General features: G+C 46.9%; 1 protein-coding gene across 10 annotated transcripts in view; it reads right to left on the minus strand.

The window, feature by feature from the left end:
- Nucleotides 1–23031, minus strand: part of Dlg1 (MAGUK family member discs large 1) — a 279659-nt gene that overhangs the window by 244866 nt on the left and 11762 nt on the right. For all 10 annotated transcript variants that reach the window (XM_076807305.1, XM_076807301.1, XM_076807309.1 and 7 more), the window contains exon 2: nucleotides 12480–12616. In XM_076807305.1, coding sequence (XP_076663420.1) covers nucleotides 12480–12616 — 137 coding nt within the window. The remainder of the gene's footprint in view (nucleotides 1–12479; nucleotides 12617–23031) is intronic.

Here is a 23031-nt window from a genome sequence, read left to right on the forward strand (position 1 = left end):
CGAGGTACTACGAAATCTAAAGGAAATCCTACCGAACTGAATGGCAAAGTGACCTGAGAAATTGTGTACCGGGGATTCGCGCGATAAGTAAATTTGCCGAGTGTCTGGATTCGAGTAGCGGTCCTCCCGACCGGGAGGAAGATTACTACGCTCGAATGTAACTTATTAGTCAAATAGAAACAGTTTAATATCGGCAAGAGGTGGTGCGCGTTCGGTTTCGGTCCCGTGGATTCTCGCTTGGCCGATTCCTCGGGCGTTTCTATTCTACGTCAGCCACGAGACGGCTGGGTCTAGGTAGCAGCCAGCCGCGACCTCACGATGCACGCCACATCCATCAAGTCGGATGAAACCGCCGTTCTCTCGCGTATAGGTGACTTAAGTTCCATCTGCAGCGGGCCCCGCGCATCCTGCAAGGCGGAACACGCCTTGCTTGGGAATTACGCGAGTCAAGGGAACCTGTGCGCACATGTACATCGTCCAAATGCATCCTCCTCGGCGGGTATCGAATAAATGGCACACGGTGGCTGCCCTTGCGTAATGAAACTCGCGGATGCTCCTCCAATCATCGCGACAAAGATGCCAGAAACAGACGAATATTCTTTAATAATTAGGAAGCTTTGTTCTTCCCGCCAAAAACGTCGACGCGTTCGGAGAAGAACGCGTGCGGAGGAACGTAAATTTCGCGGATCGATGTATCCTTCTACGTGCTATTCGAGCACGCTGTAACGACTTTACGTGGCGTAGGTGGACCTTAAACTAGCCCAACAAATCTCACTTTATTTCTCCGTAACGCGCCACGACGTTCGCCCGCGAGATTTCACGAGGTGGGAGGTTCCGACGACTTAATATACGTCCAGAGGGCAACGGCTCCTTTGCTCGGCTTCAGCCCGTGCAAACGTAAACTGTGAAGACGCTGGGCTGCTCAGAAATGTCTCTTCGAGCGAGTAGAATAGTTGTTAAAGGGTAATTTCAAGGAAGTTCCTTAAAAATACGAGCTACAGAGAGACAATTTTATTGTTTATCTCTTAAGGACCGCGAAATTGTTCGGCAACAATGAATAGTGTATTGTTCAGGGAGCAGTGCTTCAGACAGGCGCTGAAAAGAACGAGGGACAGAGGAAGGAATTAAAAAGAAGCTACCATTTGTAATCAAACTGAGCTAATAATAATCCTCGCTACGGCAATATTAACGCGCCGAGTCTATAAAATATTCATTCGGGCCACTCCGCGTAAATTCCTGCCGCGAACGGACTGCCTGCGAGGGCCCTGAAACACGGCAAACACCAGCACTAATTAATCACCCCCCGACAAATTGCCGAAGCCCTGCGTTTTGCTTGTAACACCGGAAGTCTGGGACCGTGGGGCGTGTCTGGTTCTTGTTGGCTCTATTCCGCGCAGTATCTTGTCTGGATCGGTCAAGAAGGATTTCTCGAGAAGCTGGCTGCTGGGCAGAAAGTTGCGGAGCACCGGCGGCAAGAAGTGAGAAAGGGACGGAAGGAAAACGGGAACGATAGGGGCAACAGAAAAGGAAAATTTACAGAGCAAACGGCCCGACAGTGAAAAGCTGATTAAAGCCGTGCTATTGATTTAGTACCACTACGAACTCTAACAGCATCGATTCCCCCCCACGAAAATATTTCGATAGAAATGTAAGAATTCAGTTCTCCCTGCAAAATTTGTTATCTGCCAGAATGACCACTTTTTGAAGCGACAGGACAATTCGTAATTAAAGGACCGGTGACACTACGGGAAACGTTGAATTCATTGTGAAATGTTAAACAGTCATTGGTTACTTAAAATCATTAGCTGCGAGAATGTTTTGTGAAACGCTCGAGTCACACAGGGTGCACGCAAAGAAGTTTGGTAGCCGCGGTGAATGGTGACCGTAAGTCGGAAATGGCTTAGAAGCTACACGAGGAGGCGTTCCTAGCGTCGTATATATATTTTGTCGGGGGTGTAACGAGATGTCGTAACTCGTGTCGCCACAGCAAAGTTCAGACACTATTGTGAGGGCGGAAATTTAAGGGTGAAGGTTAAACGAAAGCGGCCGTTTCTGTTGGATAGCGAGGATGGAGTGTGCCGAGAAAAATATGGGGGCTAAACAAAGTAGCACGAGCATCCACTTGCACGGAATTGGGGTGCAGATCGAAAGGGAACAGTAAAGCCTTACGCTCGAAATCTTTAAAATTACAATACACTCGAAACTCTTTGCGCAAGATTTCCAGCAGCTTTCCAGTAGAAATCGTAAACGTCATTAAATCGATACTGAGCAGTGTACGCGGAATAATTGGATGCGAGGTCGACAACACAAAGTGCGAAATTCTATCTTCAGCAAAAACGAAAACGTTTATAAAAATAGCCTCAGTCGCGAGAATATGGATCGACAGAGGCGGCGGTTCACGAGAAACTATTCAAGCGAGATCCACGGGTAGAGAGGCTGTGTCATTAAGAGCGTCACAAGGTGCAATGGAGAGGAGCGAAAACAAAAACGAGAAAATCAATGCGCCATTGTTCGCCGACGTAATGCGCTACGAAAAGGAGAAAAGAACCGGCAAAAGTGTAGAGAGTAAAAGGGTTACAGGGGTGGGGATCGGTGATATACAGGAGCAATGTTACGCGCGATTAACCTCCTCGAAGAGGAGGCAAACGCGGCCCGACCTACCCCTGCGAAACAACCATCGGGCGGAGCGCGACAGAACGGCCGGGGAGCAACGCGACCGGCAAGTTTTAATGCGGCAAATTTTCCTAATTTACGAACGACCAGGTTATCACGCTTACCCCTGACGTTCGGCTCCGTTTGCGGCCGCGAGTCGAAAAAATAGAGCCGGGGGGAATGGAGGTTCTTAAACCGAAAATAAAACCTTAGTGGACGAGAAACATAAGGGGAACACAGGGGAAAAGTTTTACGGCAAAGTTCTCGCGCGTTTGTCACGTTGATCGCATTATTCGTTATTAAGTTCAGGAATCCCGCCTGTCACAGCGTTTGCCGAGTAATATTTGTAGAGTGAAAATACCCCGGCAGTGCGCGCGCGATACTTTCGTCCTTACGATCGTAGGAAAGCTCGACGTTTCGTTGCGTGCACGTAGGACGAGCACCGCAGGAAATGTGATACGTTACACCCCAATTTTCAAGGGGATGGTCTAACGACTGACAGGCACAAAGGGTCCAGCATTATTTCAGCCCAGCGATCCCATAATGTACCTTTGGGAGCGCCTTCTGCTATTTTCCCAAAGGGCAGTGAATATTGATGCCGTGTATCGTCCTAGAGGGATGAATACTGCAAAACATGCTCGTTAGGAGAAATAATATGGCACGTTCATCCACCGAGGGGCATGAAGAAACGTCGAGCGTCGGCTGAAAAATCGAACGGTCGTATATTCGCTTCTTGCTCGGTGGCCATGCAACCAGCGCACAAAGGACAGTTTTTTTTGTCGGTTAATGTTAGCGCCTTAGTGGGAATTACTGAAACGCTTCATCTCTTGGCAAGGCTCCCCGATGGAAAAAGTAGAGCGGGAAAAGAGGAGCTGCGACGCAAGCGACTGATAAGCTCCCAGTCAAATGGATCTCACTTTATCACGGCCGAGGGCAGGAGGGTTCAGAGGGGTAGTCAGGAGGTTTATCTGGATAGTACAAGAGCTTACATCGTCGAGCGATCCAATTTGACAGCATAACTGACAGGATAGAGCATTTACTCGAGATCAACTAGGGCCATGTAAGTGTACGCAGTACATGCTTCCGACCGATATTAGCGGCCGATTGACATACTTGCCTTTAGGCAGAACGGCGGTCGGTAAACAGTTATCCTGGCCTCGTGCCATCGCGGAACCGTACACCCCGATGTGCGACTTCAAACGGCCTAACATCCATCTACCAGTGGAAACTTATTACAAGACACCGAGGAATTTCAGATTATCCCACTGTTTGCTTAAAGTATCGTTCTGCCTACCGAGGCAGACCAAGCTGGGTTATTATATTGTCGCGAGAATTCGTTCGAATGCATGCGATCTAGGAAGTGAAGCATCAGACACTTAATCCTCAACGTCAAACATCAAACTTCCCCGATCGACATCAATCGCCCAGCGTACACGTAACTTTGAATTCCGCTCTAACTCTCTGATCTACCTCATCGCCACACCCTCATCACCCTACATTCTCCACTCTGTCACCCAACACTAAACCCGGTAGTCCCTTTACACCCACCACTATAATCATCCAACACTACGTCCTCGCTCCTCTGCTCCCTGACTCCACCCTCCTATTTCATCTTCTCTCTGCTTTCCACACGCTACGTGGCCTCTGTCTTCAGAAGTTGCCCAGTGCTGACGTTAGGGCCGAGCATTGGGGTAGCGCGACGGCTAACCCGTCAGCCTAGGATGGAAGAGAACGATGCACGAGGCTGGTCCAACAAGTAACGCATAATCATGTCGTACAAGGAGGGAGCCAGGATCCTGGGGTGATCCACGATGAATATGTGACATTGAATTTTCAACTTTCCATATCCAACGTCTCGCCTCTGATACCCGATTTCCAACTTTCATCCAACTTCTGACACCCAGCATGTGAAGTTTAACTTCCTATATTCCGTAGTCGATCTCTGGGGCTTCTTTGGAAATTCCTCGCTAAGGGGCCGTCCTTAAATTACGTGAGAGTAATTGTGGCGAATTCTTACCCCCTCCCTCCCCAAGTATATGAATTCGTAAGATTCGATATTCCAACCCCCTCCTTACGTAATATTTTTTACATTTAACTTTTTCAGCTATTACATTTCTTTTAAAAGTTTATATAATTCGTTTAATTCGGTTTCGGGAAATTTAAACTAAAACTCCTTTTCTGGAACAATAATGATAGAATTTGTATTTATTGAAAATTAGGTTGAAAAATATTACGTAAGACGCTACCTGCATCTCACCCTCCCTTGTAAGAAAACGTAAGAAGTTCGCGACCCCCTCCCTCCCCAAAAAGCCTTACGTAATTTAAGGATGACCCCTAAGTTGCATTGGTCGAAGGTAAAGTTGCTTGTAAGCTACTAATATCTTTGTTATTACCAACTCAATGACTCCAGTGAACCGTTAACTCGATGTAACGAGCAAACGGAATCCATAACTTCGTAAACATTCCATGGATAGATGTGCAAACGCGATGATTAAACGACCATTATATTCTTCCGCTGGCGATTCTCGGGGAAATGAAAATTGTTCCGGCGCAATTTCAGTATGCCGGTCGTTGCCAATTAACGCAACGCTCACGTTGAAGAATCACGGCCTGGCAAGGCGATACTTTCGAATGTTGTGCAATTAATCGATATTGACCCTACCTGTTGCACCGTTACTGCTTCGCGCGATACACCGTAAGTCAATACGTGACTCTGAATCGCCTTGTATGCGTACACCTGCACTTGGCATGTGCATAGTTCATAACAATTCAAAGATTAAGAAGCTTCCTTTAAAAGCGATCACACTCTGTTGCAAGGATAAAGTAATGGGAAAAGTCCGTCAAATTTCATGGTCGTCGTCGCCTGTTCGCTAAATATTATCAATAAAACGCAATTAATTCTCTTAAACGATTCAACTTTCCTCGATAATTATACGAAAACTTGTTCACGTTCGGTCGAACTTGTATTTCTATAAAATCCCTAAACGACGAACAGGTTGCACGGCACGAGCACAAACTTAGATTCTCACGCGAAACAGAGAGAAAGAACCGTAATGCTAGAAGGGGGGACGGAAATTTCATTGACAGTAACAAGTAATCTTCTAGATTCCTTGAATCGAGCAACCCTTTTTCACGAGGAAAAATACACGGCTCCCTGGCTAAACGAGAAAAAAAAGGGAGAAACTTCTCCCCGTGAATTTCGCAAATGAATGCATCGAGTGCATACGATGCATTAAGTCCCAACCGCAACGAATGCATTGTAAAGGGAGGGCCGAAGGGGCAAGAGTGCTCTCGTTTGGAGTTTCCTCCTTTTATCGGAAACGAACGTGGTATCCAAGGGAAATGGGTTTTAGCCGAGTGCTACTATAAATTCCATTTGTCCTGTTGAAAACGGTAATGTATCATGGCATCGCCGCCGTCTTACCGTAACCGTACGTCTGGTTAACCATACGCGATTATGTAAAAGCTTTAAATCCTTGCAAGAATATACTATGCGAACATTTATCCTCGAAAATAGAACGCAATTACTCTAACCCCCTGACACTCGATATTTCGATAGCCTTTTCTCCCAAAACGCTTGTAAAATACTTATCATTGCCTACGATCTATTCTTGACATTCAGGGCTTCCTGAATTCCCCACGGAAGCGAGCATTTTATAACAGGGGAATTAGTAAAACTGCTTGCCTACACTAATCATAAAAGGTGATATAAGAATTGTTACACGTATTCTTCAGCCACCTTAACTTCATGGGCCCTGTAAAAAGGAAAAAATGAGTAACGGTGACCAAAAGTAGTTTTACAGCGGTGTAGGCGGGAATTGAAAACAGGACATAAATTTCAGCTACGTGCCCACCCATGGCGTCCCTTGCAAGGAACCAGGGATACGATATTTCACGGATCAGAAAGGCCATTCGTGTGATTTACGCTTTCTTAAGCGCACCGCCGCGAATTCGTGAGTATAATTCCTTAGTTTTATAAAGCACGGTGGTGGAGCTTTTGTTCCTACTATCTCGGCGAGACGAAACTCAACTTGCAGCGAAAACAGAGAGAGAGAGAGAAACAAAAAGATTACCTACGCGTCTCCGTAAAAGTGTTGTCCCCCGAACTATTAGCACAATAAAGCTTCCTACCTACGCTTACATTACGATTCGTCAGAGATTGAAATATGGAATAACTTCTGCCAGCGAGCGTTCCAATGCTTCATTAGTTCCCCATTGGGAGCTAACGAAATTTCATTTCTAACTGCCTCGGCCCACCCTCCCAACCAGCTTTGGCCAAATTCCAGCGAAACAACAAGCGCGACCCATTCATTCCCTCGATGACGTTCATAACGTCGCCGCACCTCCTGCATTTCGATCGCGCCAAGGAATCTAGATTCGTCTGAAGAAGCCCGAGGACGAACCAAATAACGGCGACGCCGTGGAAGAAATTCCGCTCGCCGGTGCCTTGTTTACCAACGTTTAAGCCGTCGTCGATCAAGGACCGGGTAGGGTGATTGCTTTAAGGAGCAGCCGACACTTTAATCTCATCCCAGGATCCCCGAGCACCCGCGAGCTGGCCAAGCAGTCTGTTCTTCCTGGCCCGGAGGAAGCAAAGTAAGAAGAAATAAAGGGGTTCCTCATCGATTTTGAGGTCTCGCGGGAAATCGGCTGGCGCTCCGGAGCCCCGAACGGAGCGCAGCTATCGGAGTGGTCGCCTCTTTTTTTTTTTTTGTTCCAACGGAGGGAGCAACCTTTGCGCGAGTGCATGAAAGGGGTCGCCGAGTCGAAGGCACAATTTTCCATTATACCCAGTGCAGCCCTCTTATCATTGCCGCGCATATTCCAGTGCCGTCGGACAGCTGCCTTCCGCGGAGTAATGGAAAACAAACAAGGGAAATATCGCGCGTATACAGCTCGGCCATTACTCCCCGACATTGTTCCACCCACGCTCTCCACTAGCCCTCCAACCCTTGCCGCCCCCTCTTCCCTCGTTCTCTCTCACCCTCTGGCTCCCTTTCCGCGCGATCAAATGGTTTAAAGTTGGTTTTATGCGCAATGCCGCGGCCGTATCGTAAATTTCGACGCGGGTGAACGGATGGCCAGGGACGAGAAAGCGCTCGAGTGCATCGTTCTTCCCAGATAGAGGGATTTTTATTATCTATGTTTTTTTTTCTCTCGCCGGATCGTAACCGCGCGCAGACAAATGTCGACGCGATCGGTGCTCGTTATATCCGGCCGGTTCTCGCTTTAACGCGTGATTTGTGGCGGCAACGTCTGCTCCCTTGAAGAGGGCTCTTCCGGCGAAGAATAGGGGCTGTTTCTGGTCGTTCAATTTATAGGAATTACCGGCGGACGTGTTCGTTTTCTGATTGCCTTTAGTGGAAGCTTGGGTGAAATTCACGTGCCCTTGTCTGATGATCCGTTACGAACTTTTATTCCGCTTTTTCAATGGCTCTTCTCTGTCTCACTTCTTTATCAGTTACACCGTGTCCTCGACCCATTTTCTTTTACGTTAATAACTCCGCAATTCGTTGTAATTTTAATCTCCCTCTGAAGGATTCAATCGGAAGCTGAAAAGCACATTGCGCCGTTGTAACAATGAAATGTTTACTGCTGCGTAAAAAGCGAAACGTATAAAGTTCGCTGGACGGGATACACCTGTTAATTAATTAACCGAAACGCCCGTGAGCGTCGGGTCGCGCGTGTTTAAATTGTTCCGTTAATTGGGGTGAAATATGTTTATCGTTGCAGACAAATGGGGGGAGGTACGGGCAATAAATACGTTTAGAAAAGCGATTCCGCGTATTATTACCGGCGCTGGCAAAAATGTCGGACGTATGGGCTCGATAACGAAGACGGAAATAAACGTGGTCCCCGTGACAGCGTTTATATTCTCCTGTGTTTTAACGATCTGTTTAACGCGACGCGTGTAAAAGAGCTGGCCGGGTGGACGATGGTTATGGCGTTTCGAGTGCTCTGAGAGAAATTCACGATCGTAAAACGCGCACGTCCATCTCGTTGTACTCTCATCAGCAGTCTCCTCCAGAAGCATCGATAGTGCCAGGGCCTTCGAGCTCGCGTGCTTATCGGCAAAAGACGACTGTTGTTACAGAACAGCGATTAACAAGTGATCAACGAGCTACCGAAAATTTGGCAACTTCCGTCGTGTGGCGGTTGTTCCAGAATGGTCGTGTAATAAATTGATACGTTAACATTGGTGGGACAACACGTCAGCATCTACTGTCGATCGACGGCACGATTTCGTGGAACGACAGCCTTTTATGGAAGCGCGGACAGTGAAAGTACCATTCCTCCTGTTGTTCGTTTCCACATTTATGGGCTTATTTTACGGCGCTTCAGTTTTCCACTCGTTAATTGGTCACGATCACGGAAAGATAGGTGCGAAACGCTATCGAACGCGTTTCAACGTTGCTGACAGCCGCGCGTACCATCGGCAAAGTAAACCACGTTTGGTAATTACACGGGGGTCGCTAATTACGCGAAAAGTGCTTCGGCGCTGTGTAAATCCGACTACGGGGACCTAATTTCGAGCTTAATTCCACCTCGAACGCTCCAACTGTCAATTACGATGTGTTATAATAAACTACTAGCTGTAATCGCGATTAGCACTTCAATCGGGCGTATCTTCTTTCGCTTGGGGCGCACTATGCGTCTATTTAATTGTAAAGCTTTGCGCGATACATGGGAATTTTCAACGGAGAATGTTTCATCAGGGGCAATCGGGAATTTTCGAGCGTTTCACCGCTGTATTCGCGTTCTTCGCGTGCGACTATTTAATTTGGAAGATTGCAATTTTTTTTATGTTGATCATGGGTACGGCCCCGCTGCGATAAAACGCGCAAAGTGGAAAATACATACGGGAAATTGGACAATTTGGATGCACTTTGTGGAAAATTGCTTATGGCTGCACGCGTGGCTTCAAATAGGACGTCAAAGAGACCGACACGCCTGGTCGAAATCCTCTTGTACGTGGAGCACGTAGAATGCGTTGGAACCGCGGCCAATCAAATCAAACCTTGTATGACACGACGATATATACTTGACCGTATCGCTCTACGGTATAGTTTCTAATATGCGGGTGTGCGTTATGGAAGAAATAGTCGCTCGCTTATGGCGCGATGGCACTTAGTGATGGCAGACATGCAGGAAACAAAACGCAGTGTTTCAGAGCCTCTGAGGTATTGATTATTAGTGTAAATTAGAGTGAATTCTCCTTCGATTCTGATGGAAATCTATTATATCTTCTTATTTCTGAATGTCTGTTATTATCCTTTATTCGTGCCCAAAATTTCGGCATAAGTTCGTTAATTTATCACTGCCGGACGTATGAATACTACTCGACATTATTTTATGCCGATTATGTATACATTAATTGAAAAATAAATGCCCAAGAAAGGGCATATACAGTCTTCTTAACAGTCATGCGAGAAGTAAATAAGACAGAGGAACCAATTTGAATACACGAAATTTACATACAACTTTGGAAAACTTATAACGAGGGCTGATTTATTGCGACACATTTTTGGGTGATAGTTTCTTTTATGTTAAATCATTTGTTTAGTAATTCTTAAATTTGAAACAACGGTGGATATGTTGAAATATTTTAATTTCCACACGTCTTTTACCTTTTCAGTAAAGTTAGAAAATTCTACGTGTGTTCCGTATTTCGCGGAAGGCATTGCTCCGTATTTCGCGGGTCCGCGACACATGTTACGCACGTCACCCCGCGGTAGCTCTGCGCGCACCGCTCGAGGCGGTTACCGTTCTTGCCAGCTTTTTCGAAAAGGCAGAAGGTGAATCTTCTTCTTGCGTTCTTCTCCGTCGGAACGTTAGCGAGTTAACTGGTCCCAAAACACAGTATCTCTATCATTTAAGTTAAAGGTATATTTCAATATCCGATCATTCGTTACGGTATAAGGTGTGTTTGTTACATAAAGCCATAATAAATTTTGCATTCTTCAATGAAAAAATCCATTGCAATACTAATTCTCCAAAAAAAACTGAAGTTGTTTGGACCAATTCTAAAAAAGTTATGCGATTTTAAAAAGTGTCCGAATATTAATGCGAGCCACTGTAGTTGGTGAACTTCCGAGGAGACGCGTGCACGCGCGAGCGACGAACAAACGAGCGAATGAGCCTTGATGGTCCTCACCTGCGAGAGTACGAGGGACGTTAAGCGTTCTCCGGAGAACGGAACGGTTTTCGCTGTTTACGCAGACAGATGGCACGTAGCATCCATTATGAAGAACTTGCCTCGGAGCGCGTATTTACGCTTGCGCGTTTCGCGTGCGTGCGATCCGTTCTCGAGTTGCACCGGAGCAGGTACAGTCTCCCGGACAAACAAAACACACGGTGAATTTATCACCGTCGAATTATCACCGAACTTCAGTCCTTCGCCATGGACGCAACAAAGTAAACACCGAGTGGATCGTTAATGCTGGACTTCGCCTATTCGCCGTTGTCCTATTAATTGTAATGGTGCGATATAGTCATTTAATAATAATCCTAAACAATGGTTCTGCTCGATTCCATCACTCTTCAGTTACTGCTATCAGAAATAGTAGGCACAAGCAACCTGCCAATAAAGGGATCTCCGCCGGGGACGATTACCCCAGTTCCGCATTATTCCAGCGGGATCAGCGGAATGAATTTTTATCCCCTCCCTCGACGTGGAAGAATCAATTCCCATTAATTGGACCGTGACGATCTATAAATTCCAGAATGCTGCCGCGTGGCGGGGGAAGGGCGATCGAAACCGAGCGGAACCCATACGTCGGAGGTGAGCAAGACGTGCCCGGCATTGCAACTGCATTCCGCGCGAGAGACGCGCGATTTGCAATCGTTGCACGGTGCATCGTTGCGCCAGCCGCGTCACGTCGTCGATCGGCCACGACGACACGCCGCACGATGGGGAACACGGGAACTGTGGTGCGGGAGCAATTAGCAATTAAAATCAGGGGCTAGGCGATTGATCGGTCTAGCATGATACCAGCCTGTCCCGCGGGCCAATCGACTCTTGGATTATAATTACGGGCGCTAATTGCGCGGCACCTGCCTCCCTCTCCCAGAGTCCTCTGCTATCAGAGTGCAGCCGTGTGATTAGTACTTGACAGGAAGGGCTAAAATATCCGAAGAATTTCATTTCCGGAGGCGGCGCCCCCGCCCCTCTCTATCCGCTTAATTAATTGGGCCAGCCAGCTTTGATGAGACTTAAAGCTGTCAGTTAAAGGGCTCAAGTGCGCGGGAGTAAGAAACATGATCGCTGTTCAAGGTAAAACGTGGCGCTGTTGAGGCTGGTTAGAGGTGCCTCGCGGTTTCCCGGAAACTGTTATTCCGTCGTGTTTTAAGTCGGTGCGAAGATACGCGAATGAGGTATTCGCCGCACCTTGTACCTAACCACGTCGTAGGCACTCGTAGCTTTTCATAGTATCCTCTAGTTCTGTGTTCGAAGTGAAATTCAGTTGAATCCCTGAAATAAATGCTCGCGAACGATTCAAGGAAAGTGATTTCCTTAATTTCTGCGAAGGCCAGTTTCATCGGGGATGAATGCGAGCGGATTGAACCTGCGCGACGTGTTTCGGTGTTCTAGCCGATCGTCGCGCGGCAAATGAAAACAGCCTCGGCCTCGGTGGAATTCTAATAAACGTTGGACCGGCATGGCCGACTCGAAAACGAGATTCCGGGACAGGTGAACACCCGTGAAACGCGTAACGAACAGACGCGGCCCCCCGGGGCCAATAGTCGGCGGAGACGACGGTGCCCGACAGATGTGGCGTGAAATATCGAGGCACGGAAAAAATATATGCATTTGTAACTGAACTCACGTCGTTTTGAGCGAAGGTCGGCGTAATTGGCCCGTCGCTGGCCTCCCATTTGTCGGCGATGCGGATCGTCTCTGCCGTTTTCTGCTGCACCGATTTCGACTCGTCGAGCAACGTCAGCTCGTAAAACTCCTGGATATCTGCAACAGTCCGGAAAACGGGAAAGTCGGATTAATACGCTTCGAATGATTTCCGCTTTACATCCGCTGAAATATTGCCGGGCCCGCTGTACAGGCTCCGTCTTATAATTAAAATTGCCATTCGATCCTGCGACCCGTTCAATACAGAATGGGACGTGACTTGCAGTGCCCATCGAAAACGTGGCGAGTCTTCGTGTAAAGGCAAATCGAAAGTGTGGAATAAGCGTTATGCGCGCGGGGTTTCGCTCCGATAATATCGATTTTGAAGATGGAGTGTGATGGAGAACGAGTGGGGTAACGTGTCTGACTATAACGCAGTATTTCTACTTGCGCGTTGCCGTTCGTAAACGGAGAACGATGATATCAGACTTGCACAATAAAATACTATTCCACATTTTCGATTTATGTCAACGCGTAAATTTTACTTTGATTTCTAAACTCTTTACTGAAAGACGGTCTAATTATTAATTTCCTCACCTACTAACCACCACTTGAAAAATTGAAACGATACCTTCCATATGATAATACCGCTGTATTATTCTTTACTATCGATAAAACCGGGTTGTAAATGGAACGTATCGTATCGAAGATTATATCAACACTCCCCAAATTCGTCAAACTGTTTGTATTGACCTTAAATTTACATTTCGCGTAACTCACGTACGTAGACGAAATTTCTTGTGTCAATTCGCGATCTACGCCTCCAACGACAAATTAATGGCGCTGGAGAAGATTGCGTTAAATAAATAGAGGCACAAGTATGGAAAATAAATAACAGTATATTAAATAATAATGGTATAGATATCAAGGTCTTTACGCTTGATGCGTCTTAAAGAACGGTCTCTTCTCGAATACGATTGACTCGTCGGAAAATGTTAGCCACAAGCTAAAGCATCTCCTACAGCCTCTGTGCGGGTGGAGCCCTATTCCTTTCTCCCAATTATCAACTGCTTATTGGTGATCGCCTAACGTAGGCGTGACCTTTGCTCTGCAGTTCAATCCCCAAGGAGAGGGTAAAAAATCTCCCAGGACGACCGTCTATACTTTCCGTCACCTCCAAACACTGTCCAGACGCCCGCGTTACAATGTTTGGGTCCTAGACTATCTGGCGCCTGCTAGAGTAAACCCTTGCTAATTTATGAGTCCAGTTCTCGGAGACGGAACACTGTTCATGGTCTCACGATTAAACATATTTAACCGGCGTGTATTTTTCTTCCCATGTTTGCGTTAAGTGTTCGTCAAGGCTTAACCAGAGGTTCCGTTACACCGCAGTCACGTTATATTCAATATTGCGAAGAACACTTTTTAACGTGGCTTTAGTTGATACTTCAAGACGATGCACGTTGTTGGGGAAAGACACCGAGAATATAATATCGTCCTCAACGAGCTTGACGTATGTCCTTTGCGGACGGAAACAGATCGTATTTCCTTAGTGTAACGCTTAACAACTGCCGTCTATTGGATAGGGTATCCATGGGCACGTATCAAATAACGATAATTTCGTTGGACAATTTAACGAAGGGGACATATTATAATTATTGGAAGAGAGGGAGGAATATTGGTTCTCCTGGCCCTGAAATTACGAGTGGATCACTGTGCAACATCAATTTCTGATGGACATAAATTCAGAGAACGAGCAACTGTAGTTTAGCATTAGCAATCTTCATGCCCGTTTATCTTCATTCCCGCGATGCAAATTGTAAACTGTGGTCATAAAGTATTTTCATTACATCGTTAAGAAGATGTTGAGGTGCTGCGATAGTAACGAACGACGAGGAAGGAACGGCAATTTAGTCTTATTAGCCGCACTGGCCGCACACCCCCGGATTAAAGTTATCGTGCGGACGGTGTGTTTGTTTAGGTCGAATTAGCCGTACATCGTCGGTGGTTAAAGTTAATTAGAGGCGGTTCGGTATTACATCCGGTAATATTGGTATATAACTGACGTAACTCTAGTATTAACTTTGAAAATTACTCCCTGGAGGCGAACTTAATAAGTGACACTCCTGAGGGCGATGCTTCAAACTAGTCGCAGGAGTGCCGATTTATTAATCCTTTGAGCCTACCTCGAATCCATATCCGAGAGTCTCGAATAATGCTAATAACGCCGGAATGCCTGGCCATCACCTCGCAGTTGCTCAAACTGCACAGTGCAGGAAACCACGTTGACTGCCGATGTGAAAAGGGAAAAAGTTTATAAAAACAGGCGTCGAGAGCACGAGAAAGTCGTTCACCGTGGCCCTCCAAGGTTTCCCAGACGGGCGGGAAACTTCCAACTAAATTTGTGGTTACACGTACCCAGCCGTTAAATGTCAAAGAGACCGCTTGTTATACGTCGCGAAAAATTCTACGACTTTAATTAACGTCCCGACTTTTTGTCGTCGTGAACAGAGGGAGCCACGCTCGAAACGCGTCGGCGGCCCTCTAATTTTTCGTTTTAATTCACATTTAATGGCACCTTCTCGCCGCACTCCCGATCCCGCCGCGAGAAGTATGTCGTCGCCACTATTTATGCAGCCAACACGAATCCTTCTACCTTTTCTTCTACATCTCTCTCTCCCCCACTCGGGAGCGCGGCTTACACGGATGGTTACAAAGTAGAGTACTCGAAAAAGCGCGTTCCGAAGCTGGTCTCGAGGGCTTTTCACCAGGGGAAAAGGGTAAGGTGTCATTGGACGTGATCTCGGCTGAATAGCGGCTCGCTTCCGTTTCGACGTGTTTCATGTTTCTCGTATCATCGAGGAGATCCCCGCCGTTAGAGGCCTGAAAGGATTCCGCGCGTGGCGAAAATTTTCTCCCCATTTCGCGTAATACATATCCCGCCCGCGGAGATAATTAATACGTACCTACTCCAGTATTTCCCCATCGCGACGTTCGAAGGGAACCGAGCAACGCGTAGGCAGATCGATGAAACGAAAATGTATTTCTTTCGTGGGGCGCGTTCGTTCGGTTTGGAAAGTTCCAAAGGGGACGCTATCAAATTATTTCTCGTTCCGCTCCCTCTGCTTCTCGATTCCTCCAAGGGTGGGGGGATGTAAACTGCGTTTTCATGTTGCCAGCGACGCCTGTGTCGTTACGTTATACATTTCCAAACAGCTCCCCGGTTCCATTGGCATACAAACAAGCATCAATCTGACCCGCTCGCGTCGCTTTTCCCATTCACGGCACGCTCTCGAATACCATCCGACGTATAAGTATTACCGGCGACATATTTCACGAGGAATGCAAGAAATATCGAAAACTTATTTCAATCTCACCCACCCCCGCCCGAATGCGTCCCGCTGCCAGCCATTCGCGGCGGTATGTAAAACGCGCGGGGAATTCTTTTTCAGCCTGGCTCCGCGCGCGTTGCAAATGCCACCGTGTCAGAACTTATGGCTGGGTCCACCCCTTTTCTCCAGCTGCAATTTCGTTCAAAGGAACAGGAAGCGTGAAAATTGTGAAATGTTTGTTAGAGCAGTGCTCCATTCTCGAGGTATGTTTCCTTTGACGCTACTGATTAAAGAAGTTCTAGGTGGTCGAAGAGATGAATGGTGCCAGCAGCACAATGCAATTCGGAAATATGTACACAAGGACAGTGGTTCAAATGCCATCATTGTCTGCACAGCTTTCGAAATTACCCAGGAATTATGAACTCAATTATTCACGTGGCGATTCTTAGTAATGGTAATAAACGTCTGCACATGTCCGCTCTGGCGTCCCTTAGGGATCTCATTTGGGTCCATTTCTCTTTATCCTGTTCATCAATGACGTTTCTGATATCTTTATGAGCAGTAGGTTTTGTCTCAATGCTGACGATCTTAAGATTTATCGTCCTGTCACGAGTGTTGAAGATGTGGTATTGTTACAGCTGGACTTGGAAATACTTATCTCTTGGTGCTCCAAAAGTAAACTTTATTTTAATGTATCTAAGTGCCATATTATTCGTTTTAGCCGGAGTACCACTAAAATTATTTACCCTTACTCTCTTGACAATATATCATTATCGTCACAATATATCATTAATACTCTCTTGACACTCTATAAGTCTATGGTCCGTTCTATATTAGGGTATGGCTCTGTGAGCTGGTCTTCATATTACAAAAAGCATATATCGTTAATCGAAAGTGTGCAACACAAGTTTCTTAATATATTGCACAATATTTATGCTGGGTGCCCCTAGACTCTAACCTATTTTCTAACCTACTTATGTTCCGTCATAGCTATGTAATAAAGGGTTTTGACCCGTTGATATATATATAAATAAATAAATAACACAACAATCGTCCAAAGTGGTTGAAATGGTTGCGAAAGTTGCGAATACAATTGGGATGGACGCCCTCGATACGGATGTAACACAATAAATGCGTACGTGGTCGCGTGTAAACGAATACTCGTAGCAGACGACATTTAAACATTTACAGTGACATAATTACGTATTTTGGCAGCAGGTTACCGCATAATGGTACCGAGCACAGCCAATATTAATATTGGATATTCCCCGGGCCAGTTGACGGAAGCGTGTCGAATCCGTGCACACGTGCACGATGCATCGATGTTTTCGTGTCAGCGGGGCGTTTTCATAAATTCGACAATTTCATTACAAACCCGGGCCACGGCACGGAGATAATTAAATTTCCATTCGAACGTGAAGTAGGGATTTAATCGACATTAATCAGCGCGTTCCCTGTGATCCGTCGCGTTTCGTTAATTCCCCGCGAAACGAATTAGCGATTAGCTCGCTCGAAACCGGAGCGCGAGATTATGAGATCCTGGAGAACGGACAAATCCTCGGCTGAAAACAGAAAACCGCGACGGAAGGTGAAAGTAAAGGGTTTACGATACCTTGAATATTGCGGAAATATTTGCAGCGCGAGGAGGCTTTCCTCGTGAATTTTTTTTCCCCCGGCGATTTATTCCGCGTGCGTTCCCCTTTCTCTACAGTAGCTTCTAACTCGGAAGTACACGCGACGGAAAAGTTACCCGGTACGGTTACAGTTAACGCGCGAGCCAAAACATCGTTACTCTAGGGCTTCCGCTAATTTCCCAGCGTTCCTGCACGCGCTACCCTTCCTTCCGACGTTTCGTTTTCTCCCCCCTTTGGTCGAGCTTCGGCCTGAACAACTACGCTCCGAAGCAACGTGTGCACCCCTCCCGACGTGTATTTGCATACATGTGTCGCATTTAACGTCGCCTAATGAACTCGTCAACAATTCATTCAATAAATTCACTTTAATTCGAGTCTCCAAGGGTGCGTGTCTCTGCCGCAGTACTTTTCCTCTTTTCTCGCTAAAGTTTCTAATGAATGTCCATCAGAAACTTGACAATTCTCGTTGCAGTCGTACACAAGTTGTGGATACATCGAACAATTACTTCGGAACATTGTTGAGACTTTCGTCATTGAAAGACAAAAGATATGACACAGTCGTATAACATTCTCAATACCAGACAACCCCCAGACAAGAAATGTCCCTTCAAAGTTGCACATAGAGGCGCAGTTGTCAAGATCGCGTGCTATACAAATGTTAAGTGGACCGTTCTATACAGCGTTGCACACCTAAACGGCATTCCTCTCACATTCGCAGCTCCCCGCAACGACGACCTAACTCACTCTGCCTTTTCTCCCCCGGGTTCTCAGCTTAGAGAAAGAAAAATAGAATGCCATTATAATTTCGTTCTTACAACCACTGGAGCCCATTGTCCATTGTTTTCCTTTCCTCGATTTCGCTTGTCCAAACGGAGGAAGGGAGGAAGGAAGGAAGGAAGGAAGGAAGGCGCGAAGGAAAGGGGGTGGTAAAGTCGTTGGCGTGAAAGTCTACTTGGGAGACAGATGACTCGGTCCCCGGCCGTTTACGTAGTACGAAATGATTTTTAATTTTCGCCGCGCCCGAGACCGCACGAAAAGGCCATAACGTCGCCCGCTCTAGCGACGCTCCCGCGTTATCTCGATTTCCTTCTTTCCGCCCTTTTTATCTCCGGCTTTATGCGAGCCACGGCCGTGGGCGAAGCGTTGCCAGCGAGGAACCGCGGGCGGGGCGCGGGCGTTCGAGTTATACACAGAAACGGCATACCTCCTATAAACAGACCCCACGGCTGGTGTTAACGAGCTCCAGTTTATCGTCGTCGACGTCTTCACGACGAGCGGCCGCTTACAGCCGAGCCCTTAGAACTTCCATGCCGTGAACATTACGTGTCGTCGTTTAAAGTTCTGCCCTCGGCGTGGTATCCGAAACCGGCTAACGCGCCGATTACGTACCGCATCGGGGGGGCACCGTGAATCGAGCAATAAACGTAAACCGTGCCCCTGTACCGCGTATTGCGACGCGGGGCGAACGTTGCCCGCTGCGAGTTCGAAGCCACCTTGTACGTACCCCGCTTCGCGGCGCTCTGGGATACCTTTTGCTATCACTGCATTGTATACCGCCGCGATGGGAATTAGGCGTAAGCTGGGGGAAGACCTTTCTAACCTAGGAAATTGCTTCGTCACTTGGGAACGTTGCCAGCGCAGTACCATTTATCGCATCGCATCAGCCTGCAACCAGAACTACTGAGACTGAAAAAAATTCGTAATTTCCGCGTTTGCCGAACCCGTTTGTAGTTCACGGTGTACCCTTCGCATAAAGCTTAGTGAATTATAAACGGCCCGACAAACGAATTCAATTCGAGCTCCCTTTGAGAATCCGGCCCGCCATTCTAGCCGCGGGGCGGCAGCCAGCGCCGAATCGCCTTTCGGGAAAGCCGATACTTCGCGAAATCGTCGAATTAAATGGTAAGCAGGTTGTTACCGAGCGTTCGCTCTCTCTCTCTCTCTCTCACTCTCTCTGGACGTCGCAGCAGCTGGAAACTTATTAATCTCCGCAAACGAGAAAACTTTCGGCCCTGACGAGGGCGATTCTTTAAATTAACTTGGCAACTCGTCGCCGCAAAGCGGCGGGTTAGGTCGGCGTTACGGAACTTCAAACGACGTGATCCAGCAGCCCGTTCGACCACGTGAAAATTACGTGCCGCCGTTTGTGGCGCCCTGTGTCTTTGATCCGATCGAAGCGCGTCGGCGGAAATTCGATTCCCGGGGAATTGCTGTGCACGTTCGAGGGACATCGTCACGTAATACCAAAAGTCCCGATGTTTCAGTCAAATAATTATCAGTTAGCCCGGGGCCATGAGCGACTTTAACTTCCGCTAGTGTGCAGCTTCGGGATTCTTGCAGCGATCATCCCCGTAAGTTCGCGAGTTGGGGACTTTGGCCTGCGTGAGGATTACGCGCCGAAGAGGGAACCTTCTTGCCTCCGTCGACTGCGATAGAAACGTTAATATACCAACGGAGTGGGCAGGTGACGTCCCTGAGGAGGAAAACCTACGAAATTTCGGCTAATAATAAGGCCAACTTTAATTGGATTCCGCTGAGACGCGGTAGTTACGGATTCTTAATTAAACGCTGCGCCACGGTATCACGTTGAACCGGCTGCAATTACTGCGACGCGACACTTAGCCTGATAGCGCAGTCTGTTTCATTGTTTTCGTTTCTACCCGGCGATCGATAAAATATCGCAACAGCACTTGGACAGTTTGAGAGATTAAAGTTCTGGGAATAGAAGTAAGAAGATCCGCGGTCTAAGTGCAGGATTCGCATTCCTTACAACTCTCCTTAAAATGATGAGAAGGAAAAGACCGGGAAATTTCGGGGCTCCAGATTGTAGGCAGAGATCTGCCAGCGTATCGTGGTTGTGGTGAGTAAATTATGTTAGCTTCCCGTAGACACACGCCGTTCATTGTCACGATCATAGACACGCTCGAGAAGAAGACGATCCGCGCAGAAGTTGCTCAAACTTTCGTCTAAAGTCTAAAGTCGTAAGGCGAGCAACTGTTGCCGGGAGCTCAAAACGGCGACGAATTTCGAGGAATAGAAAGGAAGGCTGGCAGAAGGGATGGTGTACAAAATTATTCTCACTTGCGAACCCTTGGAGTCTTCCCCCCTCACTTTCCCTTTGCTTTAACGTAATGATCAACCGAATGGGTTCCAGAACCTGAACGAGAACGACGCTCGATTTCGCGAAGGGTTTAATTCGCTTGCATATATGTATGCGACTAACCGCGAACGTAACTGAACCGGAAAGATTTGCACTGTACTGCACCCCTTGTGACTTGGAAATGTCGGGATTACGTGTCTGAAGTGTCTATACATATTTGCCCTGTTCGATTCTTGTCTAAAAGAAAGCAGGGATGTATTTGCATGTTCTGCCACAGGAAACGCGGTATTCAGAGATCAGTGTTCGTGTGCAGTTCTATATCATAAAGACGCTTCATCAGATAGAAATTTTTAACTGTTACGAATATACTTTTGGAGCCTATGTTTGTTTCTCACGATCACTATTTGTGTGAGAAGTATAGGTTTGCTTTAAGTTGCACTATATAATCGCACTGATAGATAAGTTATCGTACCTACGATGCAAAGTTCCAGAGTTTATCTTCAAGATTAAGCGATACACAAAATTGTTTCGTAACTCAGCGAGTGCCGTACTACTTACGCGGCAGTTTTTACGTTTTCACATGGAACGAAAATCTTCCTCCCGCGGCACAAACACCTCCGAATTACGGTCGTTACGCGTTAGCATTTTGCCCGCGTCGTAAGGCGCTCGTTCGATGAGAGTAAAAAAGAGAAAAGTCATTGGCGCAGGCGAGGTACGAAGCCATAAAGCCCCGTGTTCCTCTCTCGCGGGTGAACCATCTTCGCCCTGGTTTTGTAATAACGTTCTTGGGTGGGTGGCGCAGGGTAAACGACAGCGCAATGCCAGCGGCTGCCTCGCGTGCACTCACAGATGCGCCGCCCTCACCGCCGACTACGTTATTATGCACAATGATCTTGTACGAATTCGCTGTCACGTGCAGCGGTCCGCAATGAGCTAGTTCGTTGATTAGATTTGTAATTAGTTACGAGCTCGCGACGGTGAGCGTGAAACTGAAGGAGAGCTGCGAAAATGGGGAGCATTCGCGACGAACAAAGGCGGGGGGGTGGAAGAGAGCGTGTGGCTGCGAGAAACAGAGGAAGCAAAGATCTGAAGATAATACGACGCATCGACGCGAGATAAGCTGGGTTCGCAAAGGATATTTGGAAACGAAATCTACAGATGTTTGTGTGTGCATGGTAAACCGGATAAACGAACCCTCAATCACCTTCTAATCTTCAATAGCGTAATAGTCTAATAGACGTTTGGCATATTGTGCTCTGGGTACTATGATTTCGGGTACAATGGATAAAAGAAATACAAAGTGGGTCGAAGTATGTGGTACAACCGAGAGGATGCTTCTATATTTCACGGTCAGTGATGTTAGGGTAAGATTTTAAAACATTTTGCTGAATCTCGCCCATTACACACACGAAAAGAACAAAAAACAACTAAGTATATTAATCTAACACAATCTGATGGTGTAATAAAGTCTAAGTTGGTAAACTGAATTTCTAATTAATTTTAAAATAATAGTTTAACTTTCTACGCTTCTATTATTTTCTACATTCCCTAAGAAGAAAATATTCATAGTGGTTGCTCTAGTTGTCGACTTTACAAATTTCTATGTCCTTTTTTATTTGGGGTCTGCCACGACCCCAGTGCACCAGTCACGTTTGCCAAAAACAGTATACCAGTTAAGGGTTAAATATTCGAAGGACCGAACCAGTGCGCCGAAACAACACTCTTTTAATTCGACACCTATATGGAGCCTGGAACATCAATGGGGTAAACTATGCCTGGTGTTTTTTTAAATAGATTGAGCCTACTGCGTGCACGTAAAAGGAGTAAGAATAGGGGCAATAGCTCCCTAATGCACCAAGTGTACGCTGATATTTTTGCGAGCTCGCTACGCGTGATTCCTCGTGACCTGGAACGTATTTGGCCAAGTGGAACGAGTTCTAATCGATCGATCAAAGGACAATTGATTCGGGACGGCGCACGTTTATATCAGGGTTCCGCCTCTATCGAGTTTTCGAGCGATCTGTAAATCGCTGCGTTAAATTCGATGCTTCGAGGGAGCAGGCAAGCCTCGACTCCGGAGAACCGGCAGCACTGACAATGGGAATCCCTTCGGAGGTATGGAGTGGCAAAGGGAAACGCGGCTAATTTCCTGGAAAGCGGAGTGAAACTGATCGAAGACGACGATCGAGGAGCGAGTAAATAACAGAATTGGACCGGCGATCGAATTTGTTCCCCTTCTCACGAGGGGCGAAAGAAAGCCAGCGAAATTGGAAAGCAATTCTTCACCGTTCGCCTTCGACGTTTTATCGCACGCAAGTGCAGCTAAGAAAATCGCGCGTGTTTTCTGGTGTTCCATTCGATTCCACGCTATCGAGAGTACTTTGCCACTGGATTCCACGAGTTTCACGCTTTCCCGCACAAATCCCGCGGATATACATGCGAGCCGCGAGCTACGATCGCACTTTTCAC

The sequence above is a fragment of the Andrena cerasifolii genome, chromosome 2 (genome assembly GCF_050908995.1).
Source record: "Andrena cerasifolii isolate SP2316 chromosome 2, iyAndCera1_principal, whole genome shotgun sequence".
NCBI classification, from domain to species: Eukaryota; Metazoa; Arthropoda; class Insecta; order Hymenoptera; family Andrenidae; genus Andrena; species Andrena cerasifolii.